This window comes from Acomys russatus, chromosome 19 (assembly GCF_903995435.1).
Source record: "Acomys russatus chromosome 19, mAcoRus1.1, whole genome shotgun sequence".
NCBI lineage: Eukaryota > Metazoa > Chordata > Mammalia > Rodentia > Muridae > Acomys > Acomys russatus.
Genome location: NC_067155.1, coordinates 14,270,280 through 14,285,801, shown reverse-complemented (window position 1 = coordinate 14,285,801; position 15,522 = coordinate 14,270,280). Strand labels below are relative to the sequence as shown.

The 15,522-nt window shown below is 54.9% G+C and overlaps 1 protein-coding gene across 1 annotated transcript; it reads left to right on the top strand.

Annotated features, from left to right (window-relative positions):
- The first annotated feature begins 632 nt into the window (after nt 1–632).
- Nucleotides 633–14,898, top strand: Bcam (basal cell adhesion molecule (Lutheran blood group)). Its single transcript, XM_051162550.1, has 13 exons — nt 633–762; nt 2,734–2,855; nt 4,616–4,844; nt 4,921–4,991; nt 5,959–6,055; nt 6,207–6,389; nt 7,097–7,233; nt 7,855–8,011; nt 12,447–12,565; nt 12,680–12,821; nt 14,216–14,352; nt 14,512–14,656; nt 14,750–14,898. The coding sequence occupies exons 1-13, from the start codon at nt 699–701 to the stop codon at nt 14,896–14,898; spliced, it is 1,752 nt and encodes a 583-aa protein (XP_051018507.1). The 5' UTR covers nt 633–698.
- Nucleotides 14,899–15,522: the final 624 nt, after the last annotated feature.

Below are 15,522 nucleotides of genomic sequence, written 5' to 3'. Positions count from 1 at the left end.
GGGCACCCTGGGAAGAGCCAGCCATGCAGGAGAGACTCCGGACAGAGAGAGAGAGAGAGAGAGAGAGAGAGAGAGAGAGAGAGAGAGAGAGAGAGCCCAGCCCAGCCAACTAATTGTACCAGGGACCGTTGGTTAAAACCGACAGTTCACAAACCCAAGGGCGATGTCTCTCAACCTTGTAATCCCAGTATTTGGGAAACTGAGACAGGATTACCACGAGTTCCCGGCCAGCCTGAGCTACAGTGTGACACCTGCTCAAAAAAAAAAAAAAAAAAAAAAAAAAAAAAACCAAAACAAAACAAAACTAGGAAGAAGATCCACCCACAGCCAGGGGCCTTGGCCACTTTTTGGAATGAGAGTCAAGGCCCCGCAGGTGGCCAGGAAGTAAAGGAACCAGGCTCTAAGCGGTGTCCCTCAGATCTCAGCTCCGGGCACTGGCTAGACTGGTCTGTCAGGACCCCTGGCCGCGAGGGACAGCCGCAGGCGTGGGGTTGCATGGAGCGGCTAGCAAGGCGGTGCTGGCGGGTCCCCGCGCGCGCGAGGGTGGGAGGTCCTCTCAGGGCAATAGGAGGTCTTGGACCTGCGCCCAGCCTGGGGATGGGGGGGGTGGGCGTGGCCCGGGGCGTGGCCTCCGCTGCCAGCCTCAGTACGGCCGAGAGCCTCACCCGATCTCAGTCGCCGCCGCCACCGCAGGGAACATGGAGCCCCCAGACGCCCGCGCAGGGCTGCTGTGGCTCGCCCTCTTGCTGGCGGGCCATTCAGGTATGACTTGGGGCTACGGGCAGATCTGAGACTTGGGGTTCGGGGTTGTGGGGGAATGGCCCCTGGGATCCTCGCGAAGACAAGAGGAGCAAGCTTTCATCTCTCCAGGGAACAAAATCTAGGGATTCCCCACCAGGGAGGAAGGCGGGGAGGCCTTGGGATGTACCCGATCTGAGAGCCCGAGGTCCTCAAGCGCTGGAGCAAACACAATCTGAGACAGCTGTCCCTTTCCGGCTCTCTGGGAACCCGGCAATCTAAGCCCTGCGACCCCTAATAACCTTGGGTACCTGGAATCTAGGCTCGGTGTCCCCCTTAGTCCCTTAGACTGGAGTCCAGCCCACGCCCTCTCCCGTAGTCAAAGTACCTTCTGCTAGGACGCTGAAGATTAACATCCCATAGCTGTTCCCTAAGTAATTAACTTTCAGAGTTTCCTCCGAGAAGCTGGGGACCCTGAGGCTACAGCACTTTCTATAGTGTTGAGGTTTCCCCTTAATTAAGAGCTTAGGCGGTCTCTAAAGGACATCCCCCTCCCCCGCGCACAACCCCCCCCCTCCCGCCTCCGAAACGGCGTGGAGTACCAAGCCTGTCAGGGAACATGGAACAGTGTTTGCCACTGACAGGGCCCCTTTCCTGGGGCCTCTGATAAATCCACACACCTGCGTGTGGTGAGACGCGAGGAGGAACAGAGGGGCTGAGGCGACACTGGGACAGAAGTAAAGACATCAGGGAAGACAGAGGTTACGTATCTGCTTTGCCTTGGCTCTTTGCTGCTCACAGCCCAGTCTGGGGCACCAGCCTGGCCCCACATCAGCTCCCCTGGGAACAGGCTGGGGCCAGAGGTGGGTACCTAGGAAGCCAGGCTCCTGGCACAGATGTGGTGTAGAGTGGAATAGGCCTGGGCCAGGCTGGGTGGGAAGGAAGGATGCCAGGATGCCAGCCCAGAGGGTAGATTCCTAGCAAGAACCACGCTACCTGCCAGACTCTGACAGGGATCCAAGACCCAAGTTCCCTGCTCCCTAGGACCCAGGGGTGCATGTTTCCAACACTCAGCCTGCTATGCCTCAGGCGGCTGGGATGGACTCCCAGCCTTTTCTCCCTCAGGACCCAATCTCATCCCCTGCCCAGGTGACTCACCTAACCAACCCTTTTCAATCTACTCTTGTAGAGAGGTGGAGGGGAGGTGTTGTCAAGGGGCTGGTAGGGGGCTCTGGCGCCAAGCCGGGCAGGTCTCAGCCAGCCTGGCCCTCCCACATTCCTGAAACCTGCCCAGCCCTGTCCCCCCCCTCCCCTCCTCTTTGCCACTCCCACACATCCATCCAGCTCCTGGCCCAGCTGCAGCCCCACACCCCAGCCCACCATGCATGAGAGGGCCCCCAGGAGCTACCAGGGAAGATAGGATGAGACATGGAAACAGATGGAGAAAGACCTGTTATTCAGCCCCAGGCCAGATCCTGCCCTGGGTGCCGGAGGCTGAGGGGAAAAGCCAGGCCAGGCCCTTCCTTGAGGGGACGTTTGCTGTAGTGGGTGAAAAGAAGTCAGACTTTATCCTGCAGTGCTGGAGAAGACTCTACCTTAAGCCTTACAAGGCCGGGTGGCCCAAGACTTTAATCCCGTCGCTCAGGAGGCAGAGGCAGCTGTAGATCTCTGTGAGTTTGAGGCCAGCCTTGGTTGCAAAGCTAGCAAAGCCCAAGAAGCCAAGGCTACCAAGTAGGACCACATCTTCAAGAAGAAGAACCGAAGAGATGCTGGTGGGACCCAGGTTCTGAGGGAACCAAGGAAGGAAAAGAGGGCTGCATCTGACGGAAGAGCCTGGGCTCCTGTCTGAGGGAGGAGGCGAGAGTCCGGACTTCTGTGTCTAAGGGAGGAGAGCTGTGGGCTACAGCTCTCCAGTCTGAGGGAGGAGGCTAAGACTCGGAGGGCTCTCCCTGTCGGTGGCATTGGGCAGACATCCGATGCTGCGCCATCCTGCAGGTGCCCAGGCTGAGGTGCACGTGTCTGTACCCCCACTGGTGGAGGTGATCCGAGGAGAACTGATCACCCTGGACTGTACTGCATGGGAGCACCCTGAGCATTATGTGATGGAATGGTTCCTTGTAAGTGCTCTGTGCTGGAGATGGGGAGGGGGGACGTAGGAAGGGGTGTGGGGGGAAGGAGGGAAGGGAGAGTCCAGTGGCCTGGTCGCATTAGTACCCATTAGCTCTGCTTACCCCGATCCTCTGCTCAGAGCCAGAAGACCCTACATGGAGCCATCTAAGGCTGTTATTTCTGCCTCACAGATGAGGAAGTTGAGACCTAGGAAGGCATGTGGTCTGCAAAATGCCAGGTGTCTGAGCAGGGCAGTCTTGAGGAACTTAGGAACATGGCTCTCTCTGGAGAGAGGGGTCACACAGAGTCAGAGACTACCACAGACAAGAGGGAAGAAGAGGAACGGAGAGACAGGGCAAGCCGGGCGGTGGTGACGCGCGCCTTTAATCCCAGCCCTTGGGAGGCAGAGGCAGGCGGATCGCTGTGAGTTCAAGGCCAGCCTGGTCTACAAAGCGAGTCCAGGGCAGCCAGAGCTACACAGAGAAACCCTGTCTCAGAAAGAAAGAAAGAGAGAAAGAAAAAGGGCAAGAGCCCAGTGAGATGGAGGAGACGTGGGGACAAAATACAGACAGTGGAGGACACTCGGGAATTCATCGGGACTTGAGAGAGAGGACAAGGATGGGAACAAAGGGACTAGAGAAGTGACAGGTGGCTCAGGCCTGGAATCCCGGTGGATCATGAGGGTGAGAAGCTCAGGGTCTAGCCACGCTATGAAGTTGGACCCCATCGCGACATAAAAATGAAAGACAGCCGGGCGTGGTGGCGCACACCTTTAATCCCAGCACTCGGGAGGCAGAGGCAGGCGGATCGCTGTGAGTTCGAGGCCAACCTGGTCTACAAAGTGAGTCCAGGACAGCCAGGGGTCCAAACCAAAGCAAAAAAAAAAAAAAAAAAAAGGCAAGGCTGAGGGTTTGCAGAGGTGGGTGAAGCCCTGAGCTCACTTCTCAACACTCATAGGCCTGTGACCTAGCTCCAGAGGATTCTATGTCCTCCACGGAGATCTGTATTCATGTGCACACATACATCACACAGAGACATATATACATACACATAAATACCAAAATAAATACTGTTTTATAAAAAAGATTTAAAGCTGAGCTGTGGTGGCACACGCCTTTGATCCCAGCAGGCAGAGGCCGGCAAGATGACTGTGAGTTCAAAGCCAGCCTGGTTTTCAGAGCCAGTTTCAGGACAGCCAGGACTACACAGAGAAACCTTGTCTCCGGGGGGGGGGGGGTGGGGGAAGGGGGAAATCAGTTTTTTAAAGAAGGAATGACCATGCATGGTGTCCCACACCTTTAATCCCAGTCTCAGGAAGCAGAGGCAAGCAGATCCTTGAGTTCAGAGCAAGCCTGGTTTACAGAGCAAGTTCCAGGGCAACCAGATATATACAGAGAAACCCTGTCTCAAAAAAAAAAATAAATTAAAATTAATAATAATAAGAGAGATGAAGGTGTAACTCACTGGTAGCTGATAGAAAACTAGCATAGGATCCCCAGTGAGGGGCTGGGGGTGTGGCTCAGTGGTAGAGCCCCTGCCTAGAATCCCCCAGTGAGGGGCTGGGGGTGTGGCTCAGTGGTAGAGCCCCTGCCTAGAATCCCCCAGTGAGGGGCTGGGGGCGTGGCTCAGTGGTGGAGTGATTACTTAGCATATGGGGGCCGTTATGTTTCTTCCCTAGATGCAGAGAGGGAAAAAAAATCTTGGAGAGAGAAAGAAGTAAAGGAAGGCTTAGGTTCAAGCTAAGACTGTCGCCTGGACGTACCCACAGGTTGATGCTTCTGGGGCCCGGCACCACCTGGCTTCTGTGGAACCACAGGGCTCAGAGTTCCTAGGCACAGTCCACAACTCTCGGGGCCGCAAACTCCCATACAAGCTGGACTCCCATGGGCGCCTGATGATAGAAGATGCCCAGGTGGGGGATGAACGGGACTACGTGTGCGTGGTGAAGGCTGGGGCGGCAGGCACCTCAGAAGCCACTTCAAGCGTTCGTGTGTTCGGTAAGTGTCTCCCAAACCATCCCGAGGAGCCAGGGGACCAGAGGAGGCCCTCCTGACGTGACCGTATTTCCAACAGCAACACCGGAGGATACGGAGGTGTCTCCCAACAAAGGGACCCTGTCTGTGATGGACCCGTTTGCTCAGGAGGTAATGTGGGCTGGAGTTGTGAATAGAAGGTGAAGAGTCCAAACTTGGCCCTTTTTTTTTTTTTTTTTTTTTGGTTTTGGTTTGGGTTTTGGTTTTTTGAGACAGGATTTCTCTGTGTAGGCCTAGCTGTCCTGGGCTTGCTTTGTAGACCAGGCTGACCTCGAACTCACAGCGGTCCACCTGCCTCTGCCTCCCAAGTGCTAGGATTATAGGCGTGCGCCATCACACCCAGCTCACTTTTTGGTGTGTGTGTGTGTTGTTGGAGTTTGAACTCAGGGCCTCGAGGATACCAGGCAGATACTCTACCAATGAACTATAAGCTATAATCTTCAGTCTCCCTATTGATAGGGTTTTTTTCTCTTATTTCGGTCTTATTTTTGTTATTGGAGGGGGGTGAGGGAGACTTTATGTGCCTTGACGCATGGCTGGTTTTGGTTTTTTTTTTTTTTTTTTTTCTTGGTTTGGTTTGGTTTGTAGCAGCGTCTCATAGCCCAGCATGACCTCAAACATGACCTCCTGATCTTCCTGCCTCTACGATTGGTTCAGCGCTAGGATTACACGCCTAGCTTTGGTTCGAGGTTGTGTGACACAGGGTCTATGGAGCCCAGGCTAGTGTCAAACTGATGTTTCTAGCTCAGCCTCTGGAGAGCAGGAATTAGACTCGTGTGCTGCTACACTTGATCCGGGTTTTTAATTAGTTATTGAGGGGTTGGAGCGGGGGCAGGGGGATGATTCTCGAGATCTAACTCAGGTCTTCCACCTCCCCCACAAGCACGCTTGTCAGCTCAGCAGTCTCACAGGCGGGGAGGGGGGGCACTCTGGGCCTTTTAGTGGGAGGATGGGGAGTCAGGGATTTCTATTTGCTCTCCTGGAGAAAGAAAGCCCAGTGGACACATCTAAAGGGGAAAAGAGAACCAGACCTCAGAGTCCTGGCACCAAGCCTAGGCCACGCCCGTGTCTTTCCCAGATTGCCACCTGCAGCAGCCGCAACGGAAACCCAGTGCCTCGGATCACTTGGTACCGGAATGGGCAGCGTCTGGATGTGCCCATGGAGGTGAACCAAAGTGAGCAATCAAGGAGCCCCGGGGGACAGATGGTGTCGAGGACAGGATGGGAGTGGGGTTTTTTTTTGGGGGGGGCGTGAGGGGGTGGGTGTCAGGGCTGGGGAAGGAGATGGAGGCTGCCAACCCATGTCATCCTGCCCCTATCTCACAGAGGGCTACATGACCAGCCGCACCGTCCGGGAGGCCTCGGGCCTGTATTCCCTGACCAGCACCCTCTACCTGAGACTCCACAAGGATTATCGGGATTCCAACTTCCACTGTGCAGCTCACTACAACTTGCCCTCAGGCCAACATGGCCGCCTGGACAGCCATACTTTCCACCTCACCCTACACTGTGAGTCCCCGTGACCCCACCCCCCAGCCCCTAACCTAAGATCCCATCCCATCAAGGCCCCAATTCCCAGGCCCTAATTGTAATCTGTGTCCTTGCCCGGCAGTGGTGGCACACGCCTTTAATCCTAGCAATTGGGAGGCACAGGCAGGAGGATCGCTGTGAGTTCGAGGCCAGCCTGGTCTACAAAGTGAGTTTAGGACAGTCAAGGCTACACAGAGAAACCCTGTCTCGAAAAACAAAACAAAACAAACAAAAAAACAATCTGTGTCCTTACCCTACCTCCTTACCCCTGCTGAAATGACCCTGGGGTGGGCTGTTAACCTTTGACCTCTGACTTCAAACAGTAACCCCCCCCCAAATAAACATACTGACACTGACTTCAGCATAGGGCCCTGCACCCCGTGGGATGCTCCACCTTCTCTCACTGAACTGGGTCCCCACCTGTTGTCTGGTCTTAAACCTCAAATTGTACCTAGACCTCTGACCTTTGAGCCATCCTGTCAACTTACCTCGACCTCTGAGAGTCAGTGTGAACCTATTAGTGAGGTGTCATGTGCCTGTCATCTCAGTACTGAGTAGGCTGAGACAGGAAAAAGGAGAGTTCAAAACCAGGCTGAGTGACAGAAACATTTGGAGTGATCTCAAAATCAAACACACACGCACACACACACACACCAACACCAACCTTACTTCCTATTCTCCCACAGATCCCACGGAGCATGTGGAATTCTGGGTGGGCAGCCCATCCACCACTGAGGGCTGGGTACGTGAGGGTGACACTGTCCAACTGCTCTGCCAGGGTGATGGCAGCCCCAGTCCAGAGTATTCATTTTTCCGTGAGCAGGTAACTCCCTCTGTGGTTCCCTTTGGACCCCAACGGATCCTGTGTCATATTAACCCCATCAACCTCTTGTTTATATTTAGTGGTGAGGGAGATAGAACCCGGGGCCTGTCACAAGCTACCCGGGGCCTGTCACAAGCTACGCAAAGGCTCCCCCACTGAGCCACACCCTCAGTCCCTCACTGGGGGATTCTAGGCAGGAGCTCTACCACTGAGCCACACCCCCAGCCCCTCACTGGGGGATCTAGGCAGGGGCTCTACCACTGAGCCACGCCCCCAGCCCCTCACTGGGGGATCTAGGCAGGGGCTCTACCACTGAGCCACGCCTATAGCCCCTCAATGGGGGACTCTGGGAAGGGACTCTACCACTGAGCCACACCCCCAGCCCCAACTGCTAATTTTGACCCAGGGGTGTTTGTCTTGGCAAGGAACCTTGATCTGAAAGACCTCTAACCCTGACTTGAGACAGTTTGGAGGATACACCCAACTTGTGTGACCCCCGCCCCCTCCGACCCTCTGCTTGAACAGGCTCTAACCAAGTATGGCACCAGCTTGGTGGACCCTTGGCCCCACTCCCAATTCCCCCCCCCACAAAACAGCTTAAAGCTGGTGTCCCTTACTCAGGGTACCCAGGAAGAACAACTGAACGTCAACCTCAAGGGGAACCTGACCCTCGAGCGGGTGCGTCGGGGCCAGAGCGGAACCTATGGCTGCAGAGTGGAGGACTACGATGCAGACGAAGCTGTGCAGCTTGTCAAGAAGCTAGAGCTCCATGTGGCCTGTGAGGACATTGGGGGAGGGGTGGGGGAGGGATGGGGAGGAGGGGGCGGGGTGGGGAGGGAGGGAGGATAGGGGAAGGAGGCCCAGGCTTCATCAGCGCCCCCTTCCTCTGGGTCCCCCACCCTGGCTCCCCCCACAACTGCCTCTTAGACTCTCCAGAGTGCCATTTCCAGAGCACACACACACTGGACTTTCCCCCCTGCTTAGAACCTGCTGTGGGTCCTTGGTGTTTTATAAAGAAAAGATCAGGTCCCTTTTAACCAGCTATGTTCACTGGAGCAGCTTCACCGTCAATTGACTCTCCACCCCCACCCCCATGCCCACCCCTACCCCCACCCTCACCCCCACCCCCATGCCCACCCCCACCCACCCCCCCCACCCCCATGCCCACCCCCACCCTCACCCTACCCCCCCCCCCCCCCCTCCCCCACCCCCCCCCCCACCCTCACCCCCACCCACCCCACCCACACCCCACCCCCACCCCTCCCCCCACACCTCACCCCCACCACACCCACACCCACCATGTCCACCCCCACCCTCACCCCACCCCCACCCCACCCACCCCATGTCCACCCACCCTACCCTCACCCCTACCCCCACCCCCACCCACCCCCACCACCCACCCCCCCCCCCCCCCACCCTCACCCCTACCCCCACCCCGACACCCATGTCCACCCCCACCCTCACCCCTACCCCCACCCCATGCCCACCCCTACACCCACACCCATGTCCACCCTCACCCCTACCCCCACCCCCACACACATGTCCACCCCCACACCCACCCCCACCCTCACCCCCACACCCATGCCCACCCCCACCCCCATGTCCACCCCCACCCCCATCGAGGCTGCAGCTCCAGCACACTGAAAGTTCCTCTCTTTCCTTTAACTTCTCAATCTTTTTTTTTTTCCTTTCCAAGACAGGGTTACAAGCCAGGTAGGTGGTGGCGCACACCTTTAATCCCAGCACTCGGGAAGCAGAGGCAGGCGGATCGCTGTGAGTTTGAGGCCAGCCTGGTCTACAAAGTGAGTCCAGGACAGCCAAGACTACACAGAGAGACCCTGTCTCAAAAAACACAACAAAACAAAACAATCCAAGACAGGGTTCTCTATGTATCACTGGCTGTCCTGGATTCTTTTTGTAGACCAGGCTGGCCTCAAACTCACAGCAATCCACCTGCCTCTGCCTCCCAGAGTGCTGGGATTAAAGGGGTGTGCCACCAAGCCCGGCAATCCTGGGTTTCGAAACAGCTTTTTCAGTTCACTTCACCAGGAAGAAAGCTCTGTTCTTTAGTATGTGTGTGTGTGCCTGTGCACATCCACCCCTATGCATATGTGTGTTGAGGGTGGAGTCAACCTTAGCTGTTGTATTCCAAACTGATTGCTTTAGTTTTTTTTTTTTTTTTTTTTTTTTTTTTTTTTTTTTTTTTTTTTTTTTTGGTTTTTCGAGACAGGGTTTCTCTGTGTAACCTTGGCCATCCTGGACTCACTTTGTAGACCAGGCTGGCTTTGAACTCACAGCGATCCGCCTGCCTCTGCCTCCCGAGTGCTGGGATTAAAGGCGTGCGCCACCACGCCCAGCCTTGCTTTAGTTTTTTTGTAAAGGATCTCTTCATCGGCCTGGAGTTGATTAAGCTAGTCTGGCTGGTCAGCCAGTATACCCCAGAGATCTTTCTGCCTCTGCCTCTGCCTCTGCCTCTGCCTCTGCCTCTGCCTCTGCCTCTGCCTCTGCCTCCTTAGTGCTAAGATTATAAGCATGTACAACTATGCCTAGCCTTTTTGTATGTGTGTGGAATATGGGGCTTCTAGGCAGGTTCCCTACTACTAAGCCACACCCCAACCCCTCACTGAGCGATTCTAGGCAGGGGCTCTACCACTGAGCCACGCCTCCAGCCCCTCACTGGGGGATTCTAGGCAGGGGCTCTACCACTGAGCCACGCCTCCAGCCCCTCACTGAGCGATTCGAGGCAGGGGCTCTACCACTGAGCCACGCCCCCCAGCCCCTCACTGGGGGATTCTAGGCAGGAGTTCTAGGACTCTGGCCCTTATACTTGCATAACAAGCACTGGATCCACGGAGCTGTCTCCACAACCATTGTTTGGCTGTTTTGTTTTCATTGAGACAGTTTCATGAAGCTAGGCTGACCTTGAACTCACTATGTAGCCAGCGCCACTATGGAAGCAGAGGCCACAGAAAAGTGCTAGTCTGAGCACTTTTTAGTGACATTAGCATGTCTTAGCGCAGGAGCTTTGATAAGACAGAGGTAATAGGTTACATAGGATTGTCACAGTCTGAGTTCCCTGGAACCGTTCTCCTCCACCGGCTTGACAGGTAGAGTGTTCATGCAAAGTCTCTATGTATTCTGAAGCGGCAAGAATCAGGCAGGAACAGAAGTTTGACTGAGGTTTACGAAAGGCATGGGGGGAGGGGAGGGGAGGTCCCACAGTTGTCCCCAGTTAGGATGAAGGAGCTGAGCCTGTGCAGGAAAAGGGGCACGACCTTGGGTGAAGGGACTCCTTGTAGTTGAGGGCATTCCCACAGAGGGTTGACAGCTGAAGGTTGGCAGCTGCCAGCCCTCGCGGCAGCTGGGGGAATCAGTTGTCAGGGTTGGGAGAGAGAGATCCGGGTGTCTCCAGTAGCCAGGGCAGTGAGGGCCTCTGAGGGAAGGCGACACGTGGGTAAGAAACTGAGTGATGATCCAGGGAACCCAGGGAGCTGGAAGTTTCTGCTGCAGGTGGAGAGAACTAGTGCAAAGGCCCTAGCGATGCACTTGATGTCCTTGAGAAAGCTAAACCTACAAACAGGTCTCCAGCTGGGCGGTGGTGGCACACGCCTTTAATCCCAGCACTCGGGAGGCAGAGGCAGGTGGATCTCTGTGAGTTCGAGGCCAGCCTGGTCTTCAGAGTGAGTTCCAGGACAGCAAAGGCTACACAGAGAAACCCTGTCTCCAGCCAAACAAAAAGCTGAGGGATAAACTAATGTAAAGAAGCTAGGGTTGGGGCTGGAGAGATGGCTTGGTGGTTAAGAGCACTGCCTGCTCTTCCAAAGGATCCAAGTTCAATTCCCAGCACCCACATAGCAGCTCACAATTGTCTGTAACTCCAAGATCTGACACTTTCACACCAAGGCACATAGATTAAAACTAAATAAAATATTAAAAAGAAAGTTAGGGGTGTTGTGGGGGAAGAATCTCATGAAGGGAAGTAGGGGTGCTTTCTGGAGAACAGATTTAAAATCTTTTTTCTGCCAGCAGTGCCTTGCTATATAACCTATGCTGGTCAGAAACTCAGATTTTTTTTTGGGGGGGGGGGGGCCTCAGCTTCCCAACTGCTAGGATTACACGCATGAGCCGGAATTTTTTTTTTTTTTTTCTGCCTTTTGAGATGCTAGCAAATGAACCCAAGGTCTTATCTATGCTGGACAAAGTCTCTACCACCAGTATTTATAGCCAGCTATGGTCCCATCCAATTGTCTGGTAACCTTAAATTATTCTTACATTTTATGTGTGTGTGTGTGTGTGTGTGTGTGTGTGTGTGTGTGTGTGTGTGTGTGTGTGCGCGCGTGCGCACGCGTGGGTTCATCAGAGGACCACTTGCAGGAGTCTGTCGTCTATGGATCTAGAGGAGAAAAGACAGGTTGTCTGGCTTAGAGATAAGTGTCTACTCATTGAGCCATCTTGCTGGTCCAAGCCTATCACGTTTCTATGGAGATGGGTTGGGAGTGATGCAGAGGAGAGAGCAAAAATTTGAGCTTAAGGAAAACTTGGGGCAGAGAGCTGGAGGCATAGCACTGAAGTAGAGCCCCTGCCTAGAATCCCCCAGTGAGAGGCTGGGGGCGTGGCTCAGTGGTAGAGCCCCTGCCTAGAATCCCCCAGTGAGGGGCTGAGGGGCGTGGCTCAGTGGTAGAGCCCCTGCCTAGAATCCCCCAGTGAGGGCCTGGGGGGCGTGGCTCAGTGGTAGAGCCCCTGCCTAGAATCCCCCAGTGAGGGGCTGGGGGCGTGGCTCAGTGGTAGAGCCCCTGCCTAGAATCCCCCAGTGAGGGCCTGGGGGGCGTGGCTCAGTGTAGAGCCCCTGCCTAGAATCCCCCAGTGAGGGCCTGGGGGCCGTGGCTCAGTGGTAGAGCCCCTGCCTAGAATCCCCCAGTGAGGGCCTGGGGGGGGCATGGCTCAGTGGTATAACACTTACTTGCTTGGCATGTGGGAGGTCCTGGGTCCAATCCTTAGTCCTGTAAAGCCTCACATAGCAGGTTAGATAGCCCATTGTTTAAGACTGCTTTTACAGGTGTTGTCTGAAGGGCCTGAATGGAAAGTAAGGATGTCATCGTATTGGGGAGAATTAGAAAGAACAACATGGCGTCATCTACCCCTGAAAGCCAACTAGAGACCCTGACTGAGTGGGCACAGGGCTGGGGAATGTGACCATATTTTCTCGGCTGCAGACCTGGATCCATTGGAGCTGAGTGTGCCTGAGGAGCTCTCTGTATTTCTGAACAGCAGTGGCACAGTGGTGAACTGCTTGTCTGGAGGCCTGCCTTCCCCTACTGTGCGCTGGACCAAGGTGAGGAAGGGAAGAAGGAGCTGTGGGCCCCCAGGGAAGGGGAGGACTGTCTCCGCCTATGCCTCTCATCCTCATCGCCCTGCCCTGCCGGCTTCCTTCCTGTCCCTTCCCCAGGATTCTGTGACAATTGCAGATGGCCCCATGCTCTCTCTTGACTCGGTTACCTTTGACTCGGCTGGCACCTACATGTGTGAGGCCTCCACACCCATAGTCCCCCTGCTGAGCCGCACACAGAGTTTCCAGCTGATGGTCCAAGGTTTGGATTATTGGGCGGTTTGTGTGGGGACAGTGTCTGTCTTTATTTTTCTTTCTTTTTGGTGTGTGTGTGCATGTGTGGTCTATGGAGGTATTCACGTGTGTGTGTGTGTGTGTGTGTGTGTGCGCGCGTGCGCGCCTGAGATCGGAAGTTAACCCTGGGTGTCTTCTTCTGTGCCTCTTCATTTTTTGCTGGGAATGGGGGTGTTTGTTGTGAGACACGAATCTCACTCTGTAGCCATGGCTGTCTTGGAACTCACTATGTAGTGCGGGCTGGTCTAGAACTCACAGAGATCCACCTGCCTCTGCCTCCCGAGTGCTGAGGTTCATGGTGTGCACAACTGTTTTGTTTTGTTTCTTTCTTTCTTTTATTTATTTGTCTGTTTGGTTTTTGAAACAGGGTTTCTCTGTGTAGCCTTGACTGTCCTTGGACTTGCTTTCTAGACCAGGCTGGCCTCGAACTCACAGCAATCCACCTGCCTCTGCCTCCTGGGTTCTGGGATTAAAGGCGTGCGCCACCACTGTTTTTTTTTTTTGTTTTGTTTTGTTTTGTTTTTAATGTTTATTTATTTTGCGGGGAACAAGTTTGTGATGGTCAGAGAGCAACCTGGGGGAGTCAGTTTTCTCCTTCCCCCACCTCGGTTCCAAGGACAGAACTCGGGTTGTCAGGATTGGATGCATGGTGCTTTCACCAGCTGAGCCATCTTGCCAGCCCCCCACCCACACCCACACCCCCATCTCCACACACATACCCCACCCCCTGCCCCCCACCATCCCCATCCCCCCCACCAATCCCCCCTCCCAACCGCCCCAACCCCGTCACCCCCCAGCCCCCCAGCCCCCACCCTCCCAACCCCCTATCCCTGCACCCCCCCCTACCCCCTCATCCCCATCCCCCACCCCCCACACCCACCCCGTCTACCTACTTTGAGATCTGGATCTCAGAGAACTCCAAGAACTTTCCTGTCTCTCCACTTCCCCCACACCAGCACTGGGGTTGCAGATGCCAACTGGCACACCCATCTTTTTTTTTTAATAATTTATTTATATTTACTTTATATGCATTGGTGTTTTGCCTGCATGTGTATGTCAGTGTGAGGGTATCAGATCTTGGAATTACAGACAGTTGTGAGCTGCTATATGGGTGCTGGGAATTGAACCCTGGGTCCTTTGGAAGAGCAGTCAGTGCTCTCAACCGCTGAGCCATCTCTCCAACCCGCCACACCCATCTTTTATGTGGTACGCTGGGGATCTGAACTCTGGCCCTCGCGCTTGCACGGCAAGCCCTTTATCTACTCAGCCGCGCCTCCAGCCCCTCGTCTCTGTTTTCTCGTCTTGGCTCCTCGGTGTACTCTCCTTTCCCCCTCACTCTGCTACGGTCCTCACCACCCGCAGGCCCACCGGAATTAAAACCAAATGAGATAAAATCCAAATCGGGGAACGGCTGGACAGAAGGCGATGAAGTCATGCTGACCTGCTCGGCCCGAGGCTTCCCAGAGCCCAAACTCACCTGGAGTCAGCGAGGCGATACTGTAAGGGACTTTCCTTGCCACCCTGAGCCTACCCCCAACTTCCACAGGAGACCCTGACCCCCATCGATCCAAGCTTCGTATCCCCTACACTCCACCTCAGCCTTCACCCCCGCCCAGCCCTTGATCCCAAGGGGCTAGGCCTGATCCCAGCCTCCACAGCCAGGAGAGACGCCCTTTGAGGGCAGAGGTTGGACCAGCAGCTCGCTGATGGTGAAAGTGACCAGCGCCCTGAGCAGAGAGGGCGTGTCCTGCGAGGCGGCAAACATCCATGGCAAGATAGGCCACGTCTTCCACTTTGGCTCCGGTGCGTAAACCAAAAGGGGAGCAGCTGGGCGGGCACACAGGCAGTCCTGATCCATCGAGCTGAGCGCCTCATGGTTCTGTCTTCTCCACACAGTGGCTCCTCAGACTTCCCAGGCAGGCGTGGCCGTCATGGCCGTGGCCGTCAGCGTGGGTCTCCTGTTACTGGTGGTCGCCGCTTTCTACTGCATGAGACGCAAGGGGCGCCCTGGCTGCTGCCGGCAGGCGGAGAAGGGGGCCCCGTAAGTGCCTGCAAGCTTCAAGTCCTTTTGCAGTCTCAGCCGTGTCTTGCCCTCAGCCAAACGCTCCCAGCTCTGTTGCTAAGGGAATGCCAAAGCAATCGGGTACCTGGCCTTTCCCATCTGTCTTCACTCGTCTCCAGACCCAGGATGACGGCCTTGCCTAACTAACCCAGATTTCTACCAAAGCCACCTTAGATCTCATCCAGCCAGACCCAACTCCATCTCCATCCTGTCATCCGCTGTTACAAGTCTTTATCTGGCTATAGCTCTAGGGTTTTTTTTTTTTGTCTCAAGCAGCCACACACCTACAGGACAGTGGTGGCGCCCGCCTTTAAATCCCAGCACTCAGGAGGCAGAGGCAGGAGCATCTCTGAGTTCGAGGCCAGCCTGATCTACTGAGTTCCAAGGTAGCCAGGGCTACACGGAGAAACTCTGTCTCAAAAAAAAAAAAAAACAAAACAAAAAAACAAAAAACAAAACAAAAAAAGAAAAAAGGAAAGAAGAAGGAAAAAGGAAAAAAAAAAAAAAAGCCCTACAGGCCTGATCTTATGGAGGCATCTTTTCAGTTGTGGATCCCTCTTCTCAAATGACTCTAGCCTATGTTAAGTTGATGTAAAATTACTGGGGG